This window comes from Polyodon spathula, chromosome 10 (genome assembly GCF_017654505.1).
Source record: "Polyodon spathula isolate WHYD16114869_AA chromosome 10, ASM1765450v1, whole genome shotgun sequence".
Taxonomy (NCBI): domain Eukaryota; kingdom Metazoa; phylum Chordata; class Actinopteri; order Acipenseriformes; family Polyodontidae; genus Polyodon; species Polyodon spathula.
This window is the reverse complement of record NC_054543.1, coordinates 646448-662270: the sequence shown is the minus strand read 5'-3', so window position 1 is coordinate 662270 and position 15823 is coordinate 646448. Positions and strand designations below refer to the sequence as shown.

The 15823-nt window shown below is 41.9% G+C and overlaps 2 protein-coding genes across 6 annotated transcripts in view; one reads left to right on the top strand and one right to left on the bottom strand.

Annotated features, from left to right (window-relative positions):
* Positions 1 to 6736, top strand: part of LOC121322160 (peroxiredoxin-like 2A) — a 9548-nt gene extending 2812 nt beyond the window's left edge. For 4 of the 5 annotated variants that reach the window (XM_041261721.1, XM_041261723.1, XM_041261722.1 and 1 more), the window contains exons 2-6: positions 1254 to 1433; positions 2274 to 2365; positions 4261 to 4401; positions 5186 to 5350; positions 5868 to 6736. In XM_041261721.1, the coding sequence (XP_041117655.1) occupies positions 1256 to 1433; positions 2274 to 2365; positions 4261 to 4401; positions 5186 to 5350; positions 5868 to 5969 (678 nt within the window). In that variant the 5' untranslated portion in view covers positions 1254 to 1255 and the 3' untranslated portion in view covers positions 5970 to 6736. Of the gene's footprint in view, positions 1 to 865; positions 884 to 1253; positions 1434 to 2273; positions 2366 to 4260; positions 4402 to 5185; positions 5351 to 5867 lie in introns of those variants that run through there. The other variant, XM_041261718.1, reaches the window with a different exon arrangement.
* Positions 6737 to 7325: 589 nt separating this feature from the next.
* Positions 7326 to 14727, bottom strand: LOC121322064 (inactive pancreatic lipase-related protein 1-like). The gene is made up of 12 exons (XM_041261553.1): positions 14638 to 14727; positions 12797 to 12954; positions 12420 to 12545; positions 11816 to 11950; positions 11396 to 11504; positions 11097 to 11216; positions 10791 to 10910; positions 9180 to 9298; positions 8421 to 8550; positions 8212 to 8323; positions 7711 to 7878; positions 7326 to 7489 (listed from the first exon to the last, which is right to left on the bottom strand). Exons 1-12 carry the CDS (start codon positions 14684 to 14686, stop codon positions 7393 to 7395), a joined length of 1443 nt encoding a protein of 480 aa, XP_041117487.1. The 5' UTR covers positions 14687 to 14727; the 3' UTR covers positions 7326 to 7392.
* Between the last annotated feature and the right edge of the window lie 1096 nt (positions 14728 to 15823).

Here is a 15823-nt window from a genome sequence, read left to right as displayed (position 1 = left end):
AACTGCGCTGTATGTGTTGTGGATATCTTTATAAAGCTGCGCTGTATGTGTTGTGCATATCTTTATAACTGCGCTGTATGTGTTGTGGATATCTTTATAACTGCGCTGTATGTGTTGTGCATATCTTTATAACTGCGCTGTATGTGTTGTGCATATCTTTATAACTGCGCTGTATGTGTTGTGCATATCTTTATAACTGCGCTGTATGTGTTGTGCATATCTTTATAACTGCGCTGTATGTGTTGTGCATATCTTTATAACTGCGCTGTATGTGTTGTGCATATCTTTATATAGCTGCACTGTATGTGTTGTGCATATCTTTATAACTGCACTGTATGTGTTGTGCATATCTTTATAAAGCTGCGCTGTATGTGTTGTGCATATCTTTATAACTGCGCTGTATGTGTTGTGCATATCTTTATAACTGCGCTGTATGTGTTGTGCATATCTTTATAACTGCGCTGTATGTGTTGTGCATATCTTTATAACTGCGCTGTATGTGTTGTGCATATCTTTATATAGCTGCACTGTATGTGTTGTGCATATCTTTATAACTGCGCTGTATGTGTTGTGCATATCTTTATAACTGCGCTGTATGTGTTGTGCATATCTTTATAACTGCGCTGTATGTGTTGTGCATATCTTTATAACTGCACTGTATGTGTTGTGGATATCTTTATAACTGCGCTGTATGTGTTGTGCATATCTTTATAACTGCGCTGTATGTGTTGTGCATATCTTTTTCCAGATAAATAAATAAATAAATTCTGGTTGAATTGTCAAGGGTTGTGAATGGCATTTAGAGTTTTTATTTATTCATGGAAATGTAATGTCTGTTTTGCAGATGTACTTGAAATGCATTCTGGATTTCAATCTAATCATGGTAGGGACAGCAATTTGAAAGTTCATGGATGACATTACCTTGGCTTTGGATAAAATGAAGTACAGTGTGTGCGTCTCTGTTCATTGATAAGGCTTTTGATATGCAGCACTTCAGTAGTGTTTCCAGAAACCTGGCTGGCTGTGGTGACAGCCTTGAGGAGACTGCGTGTGCTGAATCACTGTGCTTTGAGATTTCGACCCGACTCGGGTTACTCAGCATTGACGTTGTAATAATTAGAATCCTGTTCTGTCTTGACCAGATCTTTTAGCCTTAGTGGGACCTCCTGGTTAAGTACAATATCAGTTTACTTTTGTGCGTGTATCGCTGTATCCTGTCTCCTCATCACTGTGCCTGATGGTTTGTTTTGCAGAGATGTTCTTTCTGCTGGAGGGGGAGTTCTTCACCATGGGATTGTGGTCACTTGGTCTTGGGGCCATTGGGGCAGCGGTTGCTGGGATCTTCCTGGCAAACACAAACCTGCTACTGACAAAACCAGCCGCGGCATCCTTGGAATATCTCGAAGAGACAGAGCTACAGACTCTGGGTGAAGGTGGGTAGAGTTTATTATACTGACAAAACCAGCCGTGGCATCCTTGGAATATCTCGAAGAGACAGAGCTACAGACTCTGGATGAGGGTGGGTAGAGTTTATTATACTGACAAAACCAGCCGTGGCATCCTTGGAATATCTCAAAGAGACAGAGCTACAGACTCTGGATGAAGGTGGGTAGGGTTTATTATTTCACACAGTGTCATGATACTGTACTATAAAGCTTTGATTAAGGTGCTACTCCAAGGACCATACTCACATACATAGAGTACACTTGGTGTCAACAGATTGATTTATTGATTCAGTGTTATCATGCTTCTCTATTTCAACTCTGCTAGCCCCCACGACTTCACATTTTTAAGAGACAGTGAGTAGATGTCACAGTTGAAGGATCCCATTGCAGAGGATTGAAGGGGGTTCTGGCACATAGGGTTTTCAGACAAGCTCCAGGGAAGCGCAAAGCCATGTAAAATCAGATTTATATCACAATTCAAATAACTCAATGGACCAATCATTCAGAAGCACTCTGAGTGATTGCAAACACCATAACTGAGAAAGTGCAACACAACGAAGAAGTGAAAATAGCGCCTGAAGCAACCACCACCTCCACGTTACAGTGCCCCGCACACAAGCCTCAAATACAGCCTGAAACTGCAGAAGTGATCCAAAGCTTGAAATAATATGACACTGCAGTTCTCAAAATGCATAGAAGCCAATTTCAATTGCAGTGGATGAATACATGCCTGACAGTCAGGACCTGTGCTACACTGTAGTAACCATGCACAAGTTCATGCTTAGACTTTGAGTTTATTTAAGAATAGCTTTCTTCATCCTCTTCTAGACAAGAGGACCTTTAAAGCCAAGGAGCTCTGGGAGAAGACTGGGGCGGTGATCATGGCTGTCAGGAGACCTGGATGATTTCTGTGCAGAGAGGTATTTTGTTTCCTTCTCTTAATGTTTAATCGCTGATCACTTGTCGTGGTTCGTGGCAGGATGTGAAGGGAGTTTGAACCACACTCTAAACTCAGTTGTAAAGGAAGGTTTGACGGTTCTTCTGCTCACTTGTTATGTCAGGCATTGTACATGTTCTCAGTAAAGTAGCTGCAGTTATCTTGATTACGAGATGAAGGGGAGAGATTTGTTATCATCTGACTCAGATTCCGATGATCTGGGGCAGCTCGTTTCTGCAGAATTAAGCTTAAGCTGTTTGCAAGATGCTTTGTTAATCCTCTCACTGCAAGGTTAATACCTCTTTTTCACATGCGAAGGACTCCTTCATAAAGCATTTGTGTGACTGAACTGAGCAGGAATGCATAACAATAATGGGAAAGCAGTTGTTTTCTCTCAAAGGGAAAATGAACATTAAAGAATATTTCTGGGATGGAATATGTAAATGATGTCTCCATACCCCATACAATAGCATTTAGTTTGAAAAATAAATGGGTTCACAGGAAATTTGCCTACAGTTCAGAATTACTTTATTTTAGTATATAAATATCAAACTTATAGAACCATACTTTCCTGTATTTTAAACATTTAAGGTCACATCCTCAAAACATTGAACACCATGGTACTGTTTTCTAATAAAAAGATTTTAACAAGATTTCAGTAAATGAACCTATCTCGCTAGGTCAGACATTTGATTTTTGCTTATCAAAAGAAGGGGGCCATGCTTTGATTTGTTCATGCATTGTGTTTATTAACCTCTTTGGTTTTTGAGCATGTATGAAGCGGTCAGGCTGGTGTAAGATCTCACTAGCTTTCCTGCTGTGTTTGTGCGTTGAGCATGTATGAAGCAGTCAGGCTGGTGTAAGATCTCACTAGCTTTCCTGCTGTGTTTGTGCCTTGAGCATGTATGAAGCGGTCAGGCTGGTGTAAGATCTCACTAGCTTTCCTGCTGTGTTTGTGCGTTGACCATGTATGAAGCGGTCAGGCTGGTGTAAGATCTCACTAGCTTTCCTGCTGTGTTTGTGCGTTGAGCATGTATGAAGCAGTCAGGCTGGTGTAAGATCTCACTAGCTTTCCTGCTGTGTTTGTGCCCTGAGCATGTATGAAGCGGTCAGGCTGGTGTAAGATCTCACTAGCTTTCCTGCTGTGTTTGTGCCCTGAGCATGTATGAAGCGGTCAGGCTGGTGTAAGATCTCACTAGCTTTCCTGCTGTGTTTGTGCGTTGAGCATGTATGAAGCGGTCAGGCTGGTGTAAGATCTCACTAGCTTTCCTGCTGTGTTTGTGCGTTGAGCATGTATGAAGCGGTCAGGCTGGTGTAAGATCTCACTAGCTTTCCTGCTGTGTTTGTGCGTTGAGCATGTATGAAGCGGTCAGGCTGGTGTAAGATCTCACTAGCTTTCCTGCTGTGTTTGTGCGTTGAGCATGTATGAAGCGGTCAGGCTGGTGTAAGATCTCACTAGCTTTCCTGCTGTGTTTGTGCCCTGAGCATGTATGAAGCGGTCAGGCTGGTGTAAGATCTCACTAGCTTTCCTGCTGTGTTTGTGCCCTGAGCATGTATGAAGCGGTCAGGCTGGTGTAAGATCTCACTAGCTTTCCTGCTGTGTTTGTGCCCTGAGCATGTATGAAGCGGTCAGGCTGGTGTAAGATCTCACTAGCTTTCCTGCTGTGTTTGTGCCCTGAGCATGTATGAAGCGGTCAGGCTGGTGTAAGATCTCACTAGCTTTCCTGCTGTGTTTGTGCGTTGAGCATGTATGAAGCGGTCAGGCTGGTGTAAGATCTCACTAGCTTTCCTGCTGTGTTTGTGCCCTGAGCATGTATGAAACATTCAGGCTGGTGTAAGATCTCATTAAAGCTCTCCTGCTGTGTTTGTGTGGTGCAGGAGGCCTCGGAGCTGTCCTCTCTGAAGCCCGAGCTTGAGCATCTTGGGGTTCCTCTCTACGCTGTGGTGAAGGAAAACGTGGGCACGGAGGTGAATCAGTTCAATCCTCATTTCAAGGGGGAGGTCTTTCTCGATGAGAAGGTGAGGTATTCACAATGGGAGACACACCTCATGCAGTAGAGTGCAGTAGAGATTGTGAGAGCTGAAAATACTGAGCACTTCTCAATTATGGCTGTTCCATACAAACTGTAATCTGTGCCAAAAAACAGAATCCAAGCAACTTTGAGGAAGGTAATGCTAAGCTGAAACACATGTTTTTTTTTAACCAGTAAAGCATTTTTTTTCTAAGCGAGTTGCAGGGTTTCCTTTGCTCTATTTGGATATTACTTTTAACCCTACGCACCACATTGCCCATTCTTATCTGGTTTGCTGGCAATCACATGACTGCAGCTCGATCATTGTGCGTGAGTTTGAACTACAGTGCATGACGTGGGACAGGAAGCAGAGGCACATGTCCATATACAGCACTGTCTTTGTAATCCATGCAGATTTCACATTGAAGTAGAACATAGCAACATATTTTGAAACAGATTATTAACTGTTGGTTTGCTTCCCTTTCCATTCTGTGGTGCAGTATTATCAACAGTAATAAGATTGCACGCTGGGGTGTTCCAAGTTGTTATTGTATTCAGGCAAGGCTTGAATCTCTGACCTTGTGGCCTGCCTACAGAACGTACTTCAACACTGAGAAGTGCTGATAGTGACCCAGTGAGATACTGAAGCCCTCTTGTCTGGGTTAAAGAAAGCCTTTGCACGGATAACAAATCAAATCAGAGAACTGTATTAAAGCTACCTTTTGAACTTGCGCAAAGAAAACTCGTCTTCAACAGCCCTGTTTAAAAGCCCCTCTCTTGTAATTTTGCAGAGGCGTTTCTACGGCCCTCACAAGCGTAGGATGGGTGTAAGGGGGCTGTTTCGTCTCGGAGTGTTGCGAAACTTCTTCCGGGCCTGGAAGAAGGGATACCAGGGCAATGTGGAGGGGGAAGGGTTTATCCTCGGGGGAGTCTTTGTCATTGGCAAAGATAAACAGGTAAGGATTGTGAAGCTGCAGCAAACAGCAACCCAGCACTCTAATCATGCACTGTATCTGGACTGAATTCTCTATGGCAGTGTTGAGTAAACGCCTTCATCTCTCATGTACTGTGGAAAGTCAGAGAACATTGAATTACTGATTTATTCACTTTGACAATAGCGCCACACAGTGGCCATTTAAGGTATAATCCTGTAAATCAATTTGTGTTTATTTTGAAGAGGATACCAGTGAAAATCTGCCAGAGGTGCAGTACATTCTTTGTGCATAATGCTTGGAGAATTCAAACTGTATATTGTTATTGCCTTTGTGTAAAATAGTATTGCCTGAAATCCTAGCTAATTCCTTTATCAGTGACTGAAAGATCCACTAGCATGTTTCAATTCACTGGTAGCATCGCAATAGCCCTCATATATTGACACACGTTTGTATATATATATATATATATATATATATATATATATATTATTTTTTTTTTTTTTTTTTTTTTTTTTTTTTGGTTTTTTTTGGTTTTCAGGGCATCCTTCTAGAACACCGGGAGAAGGAATTTGGGGATAAGGCTAACATCACTTCTGTCATTGAAGCTGCCAGAAAGATTCAAGTCCAGAAAGAGGAATAAAAGATTTAACTACAACTATATCTGAGCTGTACTTTCCAAACTGGTGGAAACAGCATTTACATTGATTCCCACTTCAAGCAGTGATTTTATCATGACATGCAATTCTTTTTGGACAACGCTAGAGGGCACTCATGTAGCTGTTTTATGTACGTATTCTGTATCCTGTTCTGCCAGGCTGCATATTAAATATACAAAAGACACTAGCTTGAGTTTCACCCATGACTTTCCTAGAAGTACAGACAGTCCTTCTTTAAAATAATACAACACTTCACTTCCCCTTGGTTACATGGATAAATACATTTTAAAAAATATGAAGATACAGAAATACACATTTAAAAGCCCATAGATCGCTCAGAAGGAAACTGAATTCATAAAAAAAAATACTTGAATCGTCTTTTAAAATGTGTGTATTAAACCAATATTGTTTTAGATAGTTTGCAAAAAGAAAATGAATCTCATTTTAGAACTGAAAATCGTGTTGTTAATGCCTGGTGAATGAAGCTGATTCGAGTCTGGGTTTTTTTTTTTTCTGACTCTGTTTTCACGTGATGTTAACTAACATTAACCCTGTGCTCTCAGTCCAGCCCAGTTGTGTGTGCCGTACAGGCCCTTTCAGACTGCCTGCTGGTATTGTGATCCAGTGCTGTATTGATGACAGTCTGTGTATAAACCACTGTGGGGATACAGGCTTGATACTTACAGCTACAGATCCAAATGCTAACAGATATACTGAACGTGTAACAGCAATATTAAAAACCTCAGCAATATCTGTCTCCAGTGTTTCTTTCTTGATTTTTTGGGGGGGGGGGGGGCGTGTTATCACATGTGGATGACCACGTCCCAGAATCACGTTCCAGGAAATGTTCCAGAAAAGTTTGGCTGCCTATTTATCACAAAAAGATACAGCCGATTTGCTGCCATACCATAGCCATGAGTCACGTTCCAGATCTTTACAGTACGTGTCTGAGACCCAGTACAGCCCACTGCCAAAGAGCAGAAAAACCCTGTTCCTTTAGTTTCCAGGCAGTGCTTCTTAAGGCTCTTTTCATATTGGTCATTCCCCATCTGGTGGCACTCAAGTATGTTCAAGTATAAACTGTCTAAGCCTGATTGCAAATAATCCTGGGCTGTGCTACCCTGGAAAGAGGGTGAGCAAACCTCTTCGGTTTAGTTTGTGCACCAGTTAATGAACATTGCAAAAAAAAAAATATCTAGCTTTGCAAATAGTAAACCAACCCTTGTAAAGATTGTTTCCAAAGCAACTGACTGGATGTGGTTAGTTTAAAAACCAACAGAGTTTCATAAGAAAGCACACTCTGTAGCAGTCTGTTTCAAAACCTTTTATTTTGTATTTCGTTTTAGTGTTGGATACAGGATAGTGAAGCTCCACACATGAACTCAATGCTTTCATGTAGCATGCCTTTCAGTTGCTGTGATCAGATGGCATGCTGGTACTTGCACAGGGTGTGAGAGTCTGGAGGGTCAGTTTCTTAACTGTGCCACTCCCACAGAAATGGAACCTGGAAACAAAGGACAGAGAGTGATGAGTGTGATAAGTGAGGCTCCACCCGCACATCAGACTGGACTAGAGGCAGGTAGTGTGGCACTCACTTCTCTATATGAACACAGCAAGCTGCTTGATGGAGCAGGTCCGATGAATTGCTCACCCTTCACAGTGAAACCCCTCCACATTCTGTACCAGTCAAAGAGTTGAACTGCAGTAAGTGACAGGCATACTCACTCCTTCCCGTCTCTCCCCCTCGCTACAGTAATGCTCTCGGCCCCCAGTTTGGGAAGGAAGGGGTTAATGAAGCTGTTCTCCCAGATGAACTTCACCTTGAGGATCTCTCCAGGGTCAGCCTCCACATCAATGACCCGGCTGTACACATCTCTGGGCTTCAGGAGTGCTCTGAGGGGACAAAACCAGCCAACTGAGATCATGCTCCTGGAATTGGGTGGAACCATTTCCTCTGTATCTTAACCTTGGCAATGAAAGAGTTAATCATGAAACTTCCCTTATAAAAGTGTATTTTGATTTCCTAATGCTTGCATTCTGAATTTATTGTGCAACGGACAGACTGAAACACACCCTCTAATCCTATTACACACTTCTCCCCAACCGTCAACCCTCCCATCACAGCATTGCTAGTGTCCCTGTCAACACTCCCATCACAGCATTGCTAGTGTCCACTTTTTGTGCCTCGGAAGTCTGCCAGTACAAGATTTTTCTCTTTTCACTTACTTTACAAGTTGATGTTGGCGACTATTGCCCTCAGTGCCATACAGAGCAACTCTGATGTCACCAGAGACGGCGTGATTGCCTGTCAGTTTCAGGACCACGCTGTATCTCCAGCCTGCAGTGGGATATTAAAAGCATCACGTGCCGTTTTATCAGCGTTTTCAGACAAGACAAAAAACATTAAAATAGATAAGAATTGAAAAGCTGCTCACGTGCATAAGGTTTTGCATCCCCTGTGTTTAGATAGAATTTCTCATTGACAATTCCAGGTAAGACTTTATAAGAGGCAGCGAAGTATCCCATCGCTGGACAGCCTTGCGTGGAACAGTTAAAGCAGGTTCCCTGAATGAAAGAGATCACAATTGTTATGTGTGTCGAATGGAGGGCAGTGCTGTTGTAAAGGTCTGGCTTTGAAATGCCTGGCGAGTAGTTCCAGAGCTCACTGGAGCAGCGTTTCCCCTGGTTTCCTCACACTGCTCTGACACTGCACACAAACTTGAATAAGTGTGTAAAATATCCCAGTTAACTAATACACAGCTCTCTTCTTGTTCACATTTACTGTGCGTATAGTTTGGCGTTTCAGTCATCATGACTTCAGCACATTTCCCATAGGGGCGCTGTAGATTCAGCACATTTCCCATAGGGGGTGCTGTAGATTCAGCACATTTTCCATAGGGGGCACTGTAGATTCAGCACATTTCCCATAGGGGCGCTGTAGATTCAGCACATTTCCCATAGGGGCGCTGTAGATTCAGCACATTTCCCATAGGGGGTGCTGTAGATTCAGCACATTTCCCATAGGGGGCGCTGTAGATTCAGCACATTTCCCATAGGGACACTGTAGATTTCGGAATTGTAAAGCCACCCAGACATGATGACAGTGACATACAAAGTGACTCTGAACAAGAATACACTTAGTGAAATCTATACCACAGCAGTCCCATGAAGCAATGAGAAATGGCATTACTTACTGACTGGAAAGTATTGTAGTCTGCACAAGGGAAGCCCAGGTAACCCTCTGGAATCGTAATGCTTTCAGTAAAGTACTTGATGGCACGATTGTGATTACAGGCAACAAAGTTCGTAGTACCTGAGTAGAAAACAGACTTGTTTCGCTTTTGTGTGTACACACGCACGCACAAGCACACACATGTTTGTATTCCTATACTTATGAGGACTTCTTATTGACTCGCACTATATTTTAATTTACTATTTCTAACTCCAGTCAGACAAAACTCCACACAGGGTGAAAGTTGACAACAAACTAAATATTTTGGCATATTTAGTTCTTAAAAAGGTGTTTTACAAAGTGGGGACACCCCCACAACGTCGTTTTTTCAGGAGTTACTGTCTTTGTGGGAACATTTTCTCAAATTTTGTCCCCACATTGATAGTAATACCTGCCCACACACACACACACTTCCCAACGTTTTGGAATAGTTAAATAGAAAGGAATAGTAGATTGTGATATCATTTACTACACAGTTAATGATGTAACAAACACATTCATAGATTTAAATCGAAATAAGTGATTGTAGTTACCATGGCATCAAAAGCCTATAAGTACCTCCACTGTTTGTTTTCAAAACACACTTACCCTTGACAAAGCTATGTTAAACATACCAAAATGTTGGGAAGCTGGCTCTTTTGTGCAAAAACTTTCAACTGAAACAGCATTGTATTGATATTGTTAAATTTAACTGAAACAGCGTTGTATTGATATTGTTAAACTGAACTGAAACAGTGTTGTATTGATATTGTTAAATTGAACTGAAACAGCGTTGTATTGATATTGTTAAATTGAACTGAAACAGTGTTGTATTGATATTGTTAAATTGAACTGAAACAGCGTTGTATTGATATTGTTAAATTGAACTGAAACAGCGTTGTATTGATATTGTTAAATTGAACTGAAACAGCGTTGTATTGATATTGTTAAATTGAACTGAAACAGTGTTGTATTGATATTGTTAAACTGAACTGAAACAGCGTTGTATTGATATTGTTAAATTGAACTGAAACAGCGTTGTATTGATATTGTTAAATTGAACTGAAACAGCGTTGTATTGATATTGTTAAATTGAACTGAAACAGCGTTGTATTGATATTGTTAAATTGAATTGAAACAGCGTTGTATTGATATTGTTAAATTGAACTGAAACAGTGTTGTATTGATATTGTTAAACTGAACTGAAACAGCGTTGTATTGATATTGTTAAATTGAACTGAAACAGCGTTGTATTGATATTGTTAAATTGAACTGAAACAGCGTTGTATTGATATTGTTAAATTGAACTGAAACAGCGTTGTATTGATATTGTTAAGCTGAACTGAAACAGCGTTGTATTGATATTGTTAAATTGAACTGAAACAGTGTTGTATTGATATTGTTAAATTGAACTGAAACAGTGTTGTATTGATATTGTTAGTCTAGTTCATCAATGGGGAGGCATTCTGTTGGTCTCAACCTTCTCCTTCTCTTTCCTAGCGTTATTGGCAGGCAATAACCCTGTGTGGGTTTATTGAGTGTTGTTGCAGTTGTTGCAGTGCAATGACAATGTTCTTTGGGGGTCTGCTCTTACCTTCCCAGATGCCATCAAGGTCGAGGACAGTGGAGAGCACGTTTTTGGAGCAGCCAGGCATGTATTCCCCACCGTTTGGATAGAAATCAAGATGACCCGCTGCTTGCATCATGCCTAGACCTGCGACACCAGCAGAGCACAAGAGAAAACATGATCTTCAATTTAAGGAAAATCCTCTTGTGTAAAGGACGTGAAATGAAAAGATAACAACGAGTACTACAGAAACTGTGATTGTTTCGAGGTTAGAAAATGAGTCATGTTGTTACAGTTCAGTGGAAATAGACCCCTGGACTCTTGCAGCCTCACCAACACTTGGAATCAGGGAGGAGGCGTCAGTGTGGATAACATCGACAAAGCGGGCGTCAGTGGGGTCCAGCCGGACCTCAGGAGGGGTGTTCTGAAAATAGGGCTCAGCAGGGTCCAAGCCTGGGGAGAGAGCAAGAGACACTGTGAGCATGAACCCTGGGAGCTAACAAGGCTTTTATCAAATCCATTGATAACACTTTGCCTGCTTCACTTCAGTCAAACAGTCAGTTATGAAGTAAAGTTCAGTGGCAAGTGGACTTCCAGACGGCTGGAACCAGTGTCTCCTTTGTAACTCTTACCAGTAATGCGGGCAATGCCAGGGATTCGTTTCCCAGCTTCCCCAGCGATGTGGCTGCCCAGGCTGTGCCCGACCAGATGAACTTGGGAAGAAAAGTAATTGAAGTCTCGCTGTTTTGGGAAGGAAACAAGAGCTATTTACTGATGGACAAATCCACTGAGGCAAAAAACAGCTGCAAGCTTTGTCTGGGGTCTGAAGCACTAAGAAAAGTGGCTGTCCTTTTTAGGTTCACAGTGATGAGGGAGTCTGCTCGGGGTCTTGCCTTTGGGCTGTCATTTTAATAACTTGTTTATCAGTATTACGTTTGTAAACTATTTCTGCTAGTCATCAAGTTGTGCATTGCCAAAGCACGAGCCAGGTTTTAGAAATGTAGTCCAATGCCTTGTGAGTTTCTGCTTTCTAAAAGAATATGTGTTCTTACCTCCAGCACAGTCAGGAAATGGGAGATCTCTGCTCCCACCACTCGGACATTGTGAGCGGACTGTGTGAATGTAATCATGCCACCCTTTTTCCAGTCAACAACTATACAGTTCACATCGTCCACTTGAACCAGCAACTGAAGAAATAAAAGTTACCCAGCATATCTGGTCAGTGCCAATCTTTCTGGAAACTGTGCGTGTTGGGAGCTGCAGACTGGGCCAGAATCAATAAGCCTTGCTATTGTAATACATACAAATGTATTGATCACCTTTCCACTATTTAAAAATCAAGAGCCCTACAATCAATGCATACTGTATCGGAGTTTCAACACAAATCACTAACTGAATCATCTAGAATTTCTTTGGTAGATGTTGGTTAGGAAAGAACTGCTTTCTTCATGTCTTTATCTATTAACTGCTCTTTGCCAAACATTACAAGTCTTAGCATTCACTGACCTTGGAGAGCACACAGCAGTATGAAGCTCTGTAGGAGTGCTAGCCAGTGACTAACACGGAGCCTTTATCAATATTGGCAGCATGCTGTAACAGCTCACTTAGTGTTCCAGTATTAATGGAGTCAGTGCTTGCTTTGTGAAGGTACTGTACCTGGCAGGTGTCAGTCACCCAGTGTGATTTGCTGTTATCCAGAAAGCCGTGAATCAGCATGACTGTTTTCTTTTCTGGGTGGAAATTGGATTTGGCGATGCTGGAGGGCTCAGTGGCTTTCAGTTCCTGTTCAGTGCACAGTGTTATAGATTACAAAGCAGCTGTTACTGTTCAGTGCTAATCGATATCCTCTTCAGTAACTGTATGCACGCTAACTTCCCTCTCTATCTATTGATTTTATAATGCAGGAGTTTTTCAACGTTTTGCCAGACAGACTTTATGAACTCCATAGAGATCACACAAACTATTTTAAAATGTACCTTAAAATAAAAAAAAAAACATGAAATTGACAACGAACAAAGCCACGCAGCCCTTGCCTGTCTCGGGTTGAATACATTGTCTTTGTTGTACAAGTAGAACCTGGTATTGATCTGTTCAGGAGACTGTGGGGTCCTGTAAATGGGCCTCTCCTTCGTCCCGGTCCAGGGATGACCATCTGGGAAGCAGCCCAGTCTGTCATAGCACACCTCAGCAGCTGGAGATCACAGTGACACACACACAGGTTAGGATATATACATCTGGGAAGCAGCCCAGTCTGTCATAGCACACCTCAGCAGCTGGAGATCACAGTGACACACACACAGGTTAGGATATATACATCTGGGAAGCAGCCCAGTCTGTCATAGCACACCTCAGCAGCTGGAGATCACAGTGACACACACACAGGTTAGGATATATACATCTGGGAAGCAGCCCAGTCTGTCATAGCACACCTCAGCAGCTGGAGATCACAGTGACACACACACAGGTTAGGATATATACATCTGGGAAGCAGCCCAGTCTATCATAGCACACCTCAGCAGCTGGAGATCACAGTGACACACACACAGGTTAGGATATATACATCTGGGAAGCAGCCCAGTCTATCATAGCACACCTCAGCAGTTGGAGATCACAGTGACACACACACAGGTTAGGATATATACATCTGGGAAGCAGCCCAGTCTATCATAGCACACCTCAGCAGCTGGAGATCACAGTGACACACACACAGGTTAGGATATATACATCTGGGAAGCAGCCCAGTCTATCATAGCACACCTCAGCAGCTGGAGATCACAGTGACACACACAGGTTAGGATATATACATCTGGGAAGCAGCCCAGTCTGTCATAGCACACCTCAGCAGCTGGAGATCACAGTGACACACACACAGGTTAGGATATATACATCTGGGAAGCAGCCCAGTCTATCATAGCACACCTCAGCAGCTGGAGATCACAGTGACACACACACAGGTTAGGATATATACATCTGGGAAGCAGCCCAGTCTGTCATAGCACACCTCAGCAGCTGGAGATCACAGTGACACACACACAGGTTAGGATATATACATCTGGGAAGCAGCCCAGTCTATCATAGCACACCTCAGCAGCTGGAGATCACAGTGACACACACACAGGTTAGGATATATACATCTGGGAAGCAGCCCAGTCTATCATAGCACACCTCAGCAGCTGGAGATCACAGTGACACACACACAGGTTAGGATATATACATCTGGGAAGCAGCCCAGTCTATCATAGCACACCTCAGCAGCTGGAGATCACAGTGACACACACACAGGTTAGGATATATACATCTGGGAAGCAGCCCAGTCTATCATAGCACACCTCAGCAGCTGGAGATCACAGTGACACACACACAGGTTAGGATATATACATCTGGGAAGCAGCCCAGTCTATCATAGCACACCTCAGCAGCTGGAGATCACAGTGACACACACACAGTGGTTAGGGTTAGACTTCATGTTTTGTTTGTAATAAAGTAGTGGACATTTACTGCAGCAATGCCACAGTACCTGTGCATGGCACAATCATATCAAAGTTGTGTGCAGTAAGTTGTTTGTTGTCTATATAACAGAAAAATATAAATCAGGCAACAGAGATGGGTTTGTTGGGACAGAGCATTTCAGAACAAAGCTATTGATACATGTATTTATTATCTTGAACTAGTTATACTTGCCTTTAAAGTGAATGAGTAATGGGATTTTATTAAGCTTGATTTATTTTTATAAAAAAAAAAAAAAATTAAAATAAAAAAAAACGAATTATCAATCTTGTGAGTTGGGGAAAATGGACCTTTTCAAGAAAAGTAAAAATATTCTCACAAATATAATAATAAATGACTTCTTATATTTCCTAATCAGAATTCTTACCATAGGCAAACTTTGCAAGGCAAGATACAGCAATTAAGAAACCCAGCATCTGAAAACACAAAAGCAAATTTAGACATCAGTTATGATTATTACCTAAATTAACAACGCAAATCAAACAAATCGGACAATATGCAGCCAGAAACACCAGAGAACCAAAAATCAAGAGTTAATTAACTTTAAAAGTTTACAAACACAATGCCACTCCCCACACTGCCACTCCAAGCCACGCTGCCAGCAGTAGATGACAATACGAGGCAGGAGTCTCAGCAAAGCTTTTGAAGCGTGTACATCTTTACTAGGATATGGTGGCAGTTTCTTACAACATCCAAGACTAGAGCTGGCCCTTCATACCAGTATCATAATAATAATAATAATTATTATTATTATTATTATTATCATCATATAAAATGCACTTACCGTGTGTTAGTTAGTGTTCTATACGTTCTGAAGCACTGTGGTTTTCTTTGCATTTATATACAGTGTATCTGCTTGTATATCGATGCTGATTACACTGTAAGGTCATCTATCAGCTAACATTAGAGGACAGGGTGGTTATTACAGGCAAGTCAACACTCCATTGGGCCAATCCTTGAGAATGTAACAGTTGTTCCACTGATAAATCTTCAATAATCAAACACATGGCAAGCCATGGACTTCTTGGGGTGAAAGGTTATCCACTAACCCCCATTCGCTTGATTGTGGTGACTTACCCAGTGTAATAAATCAATCTCACAGAATAGCCCCATTGTGTGTCCATGAGGGCAATAGAGTGTGTTCTTTGGATTGTTACTCCTCTTTAAATATAGTGTAGCCGGAACGAGTCTCCAAATGAATCAAAACACCACAATGGGATGTCATTTCCACTTATAAAATCTGAGGGTCTTCAGGTAGGCAAAACCACAGGTGACTGCTGGCTAGAGGTCTCTCTTAATGCAGGTTTTCAAAATAGACACGTTTTCCAGCGCCATGGGAAAAACATAATCGCATGAAATCCAGTTGCACAAACTCAATACAATGAAAGTACATTTTCGTAAAAAAAAAAAAAAAAGTAAAATGTAACCCTTACTAACATGAGCGAAAAACGAGAGAAGTGGGCGTGGTGGAACAGGTGCAAGGTCTCTGACCTCTGCATGCTTCCACATGGAGTTCATAAGGGTTTGCTGGCTGTCAGTACTGAACCCTTGTC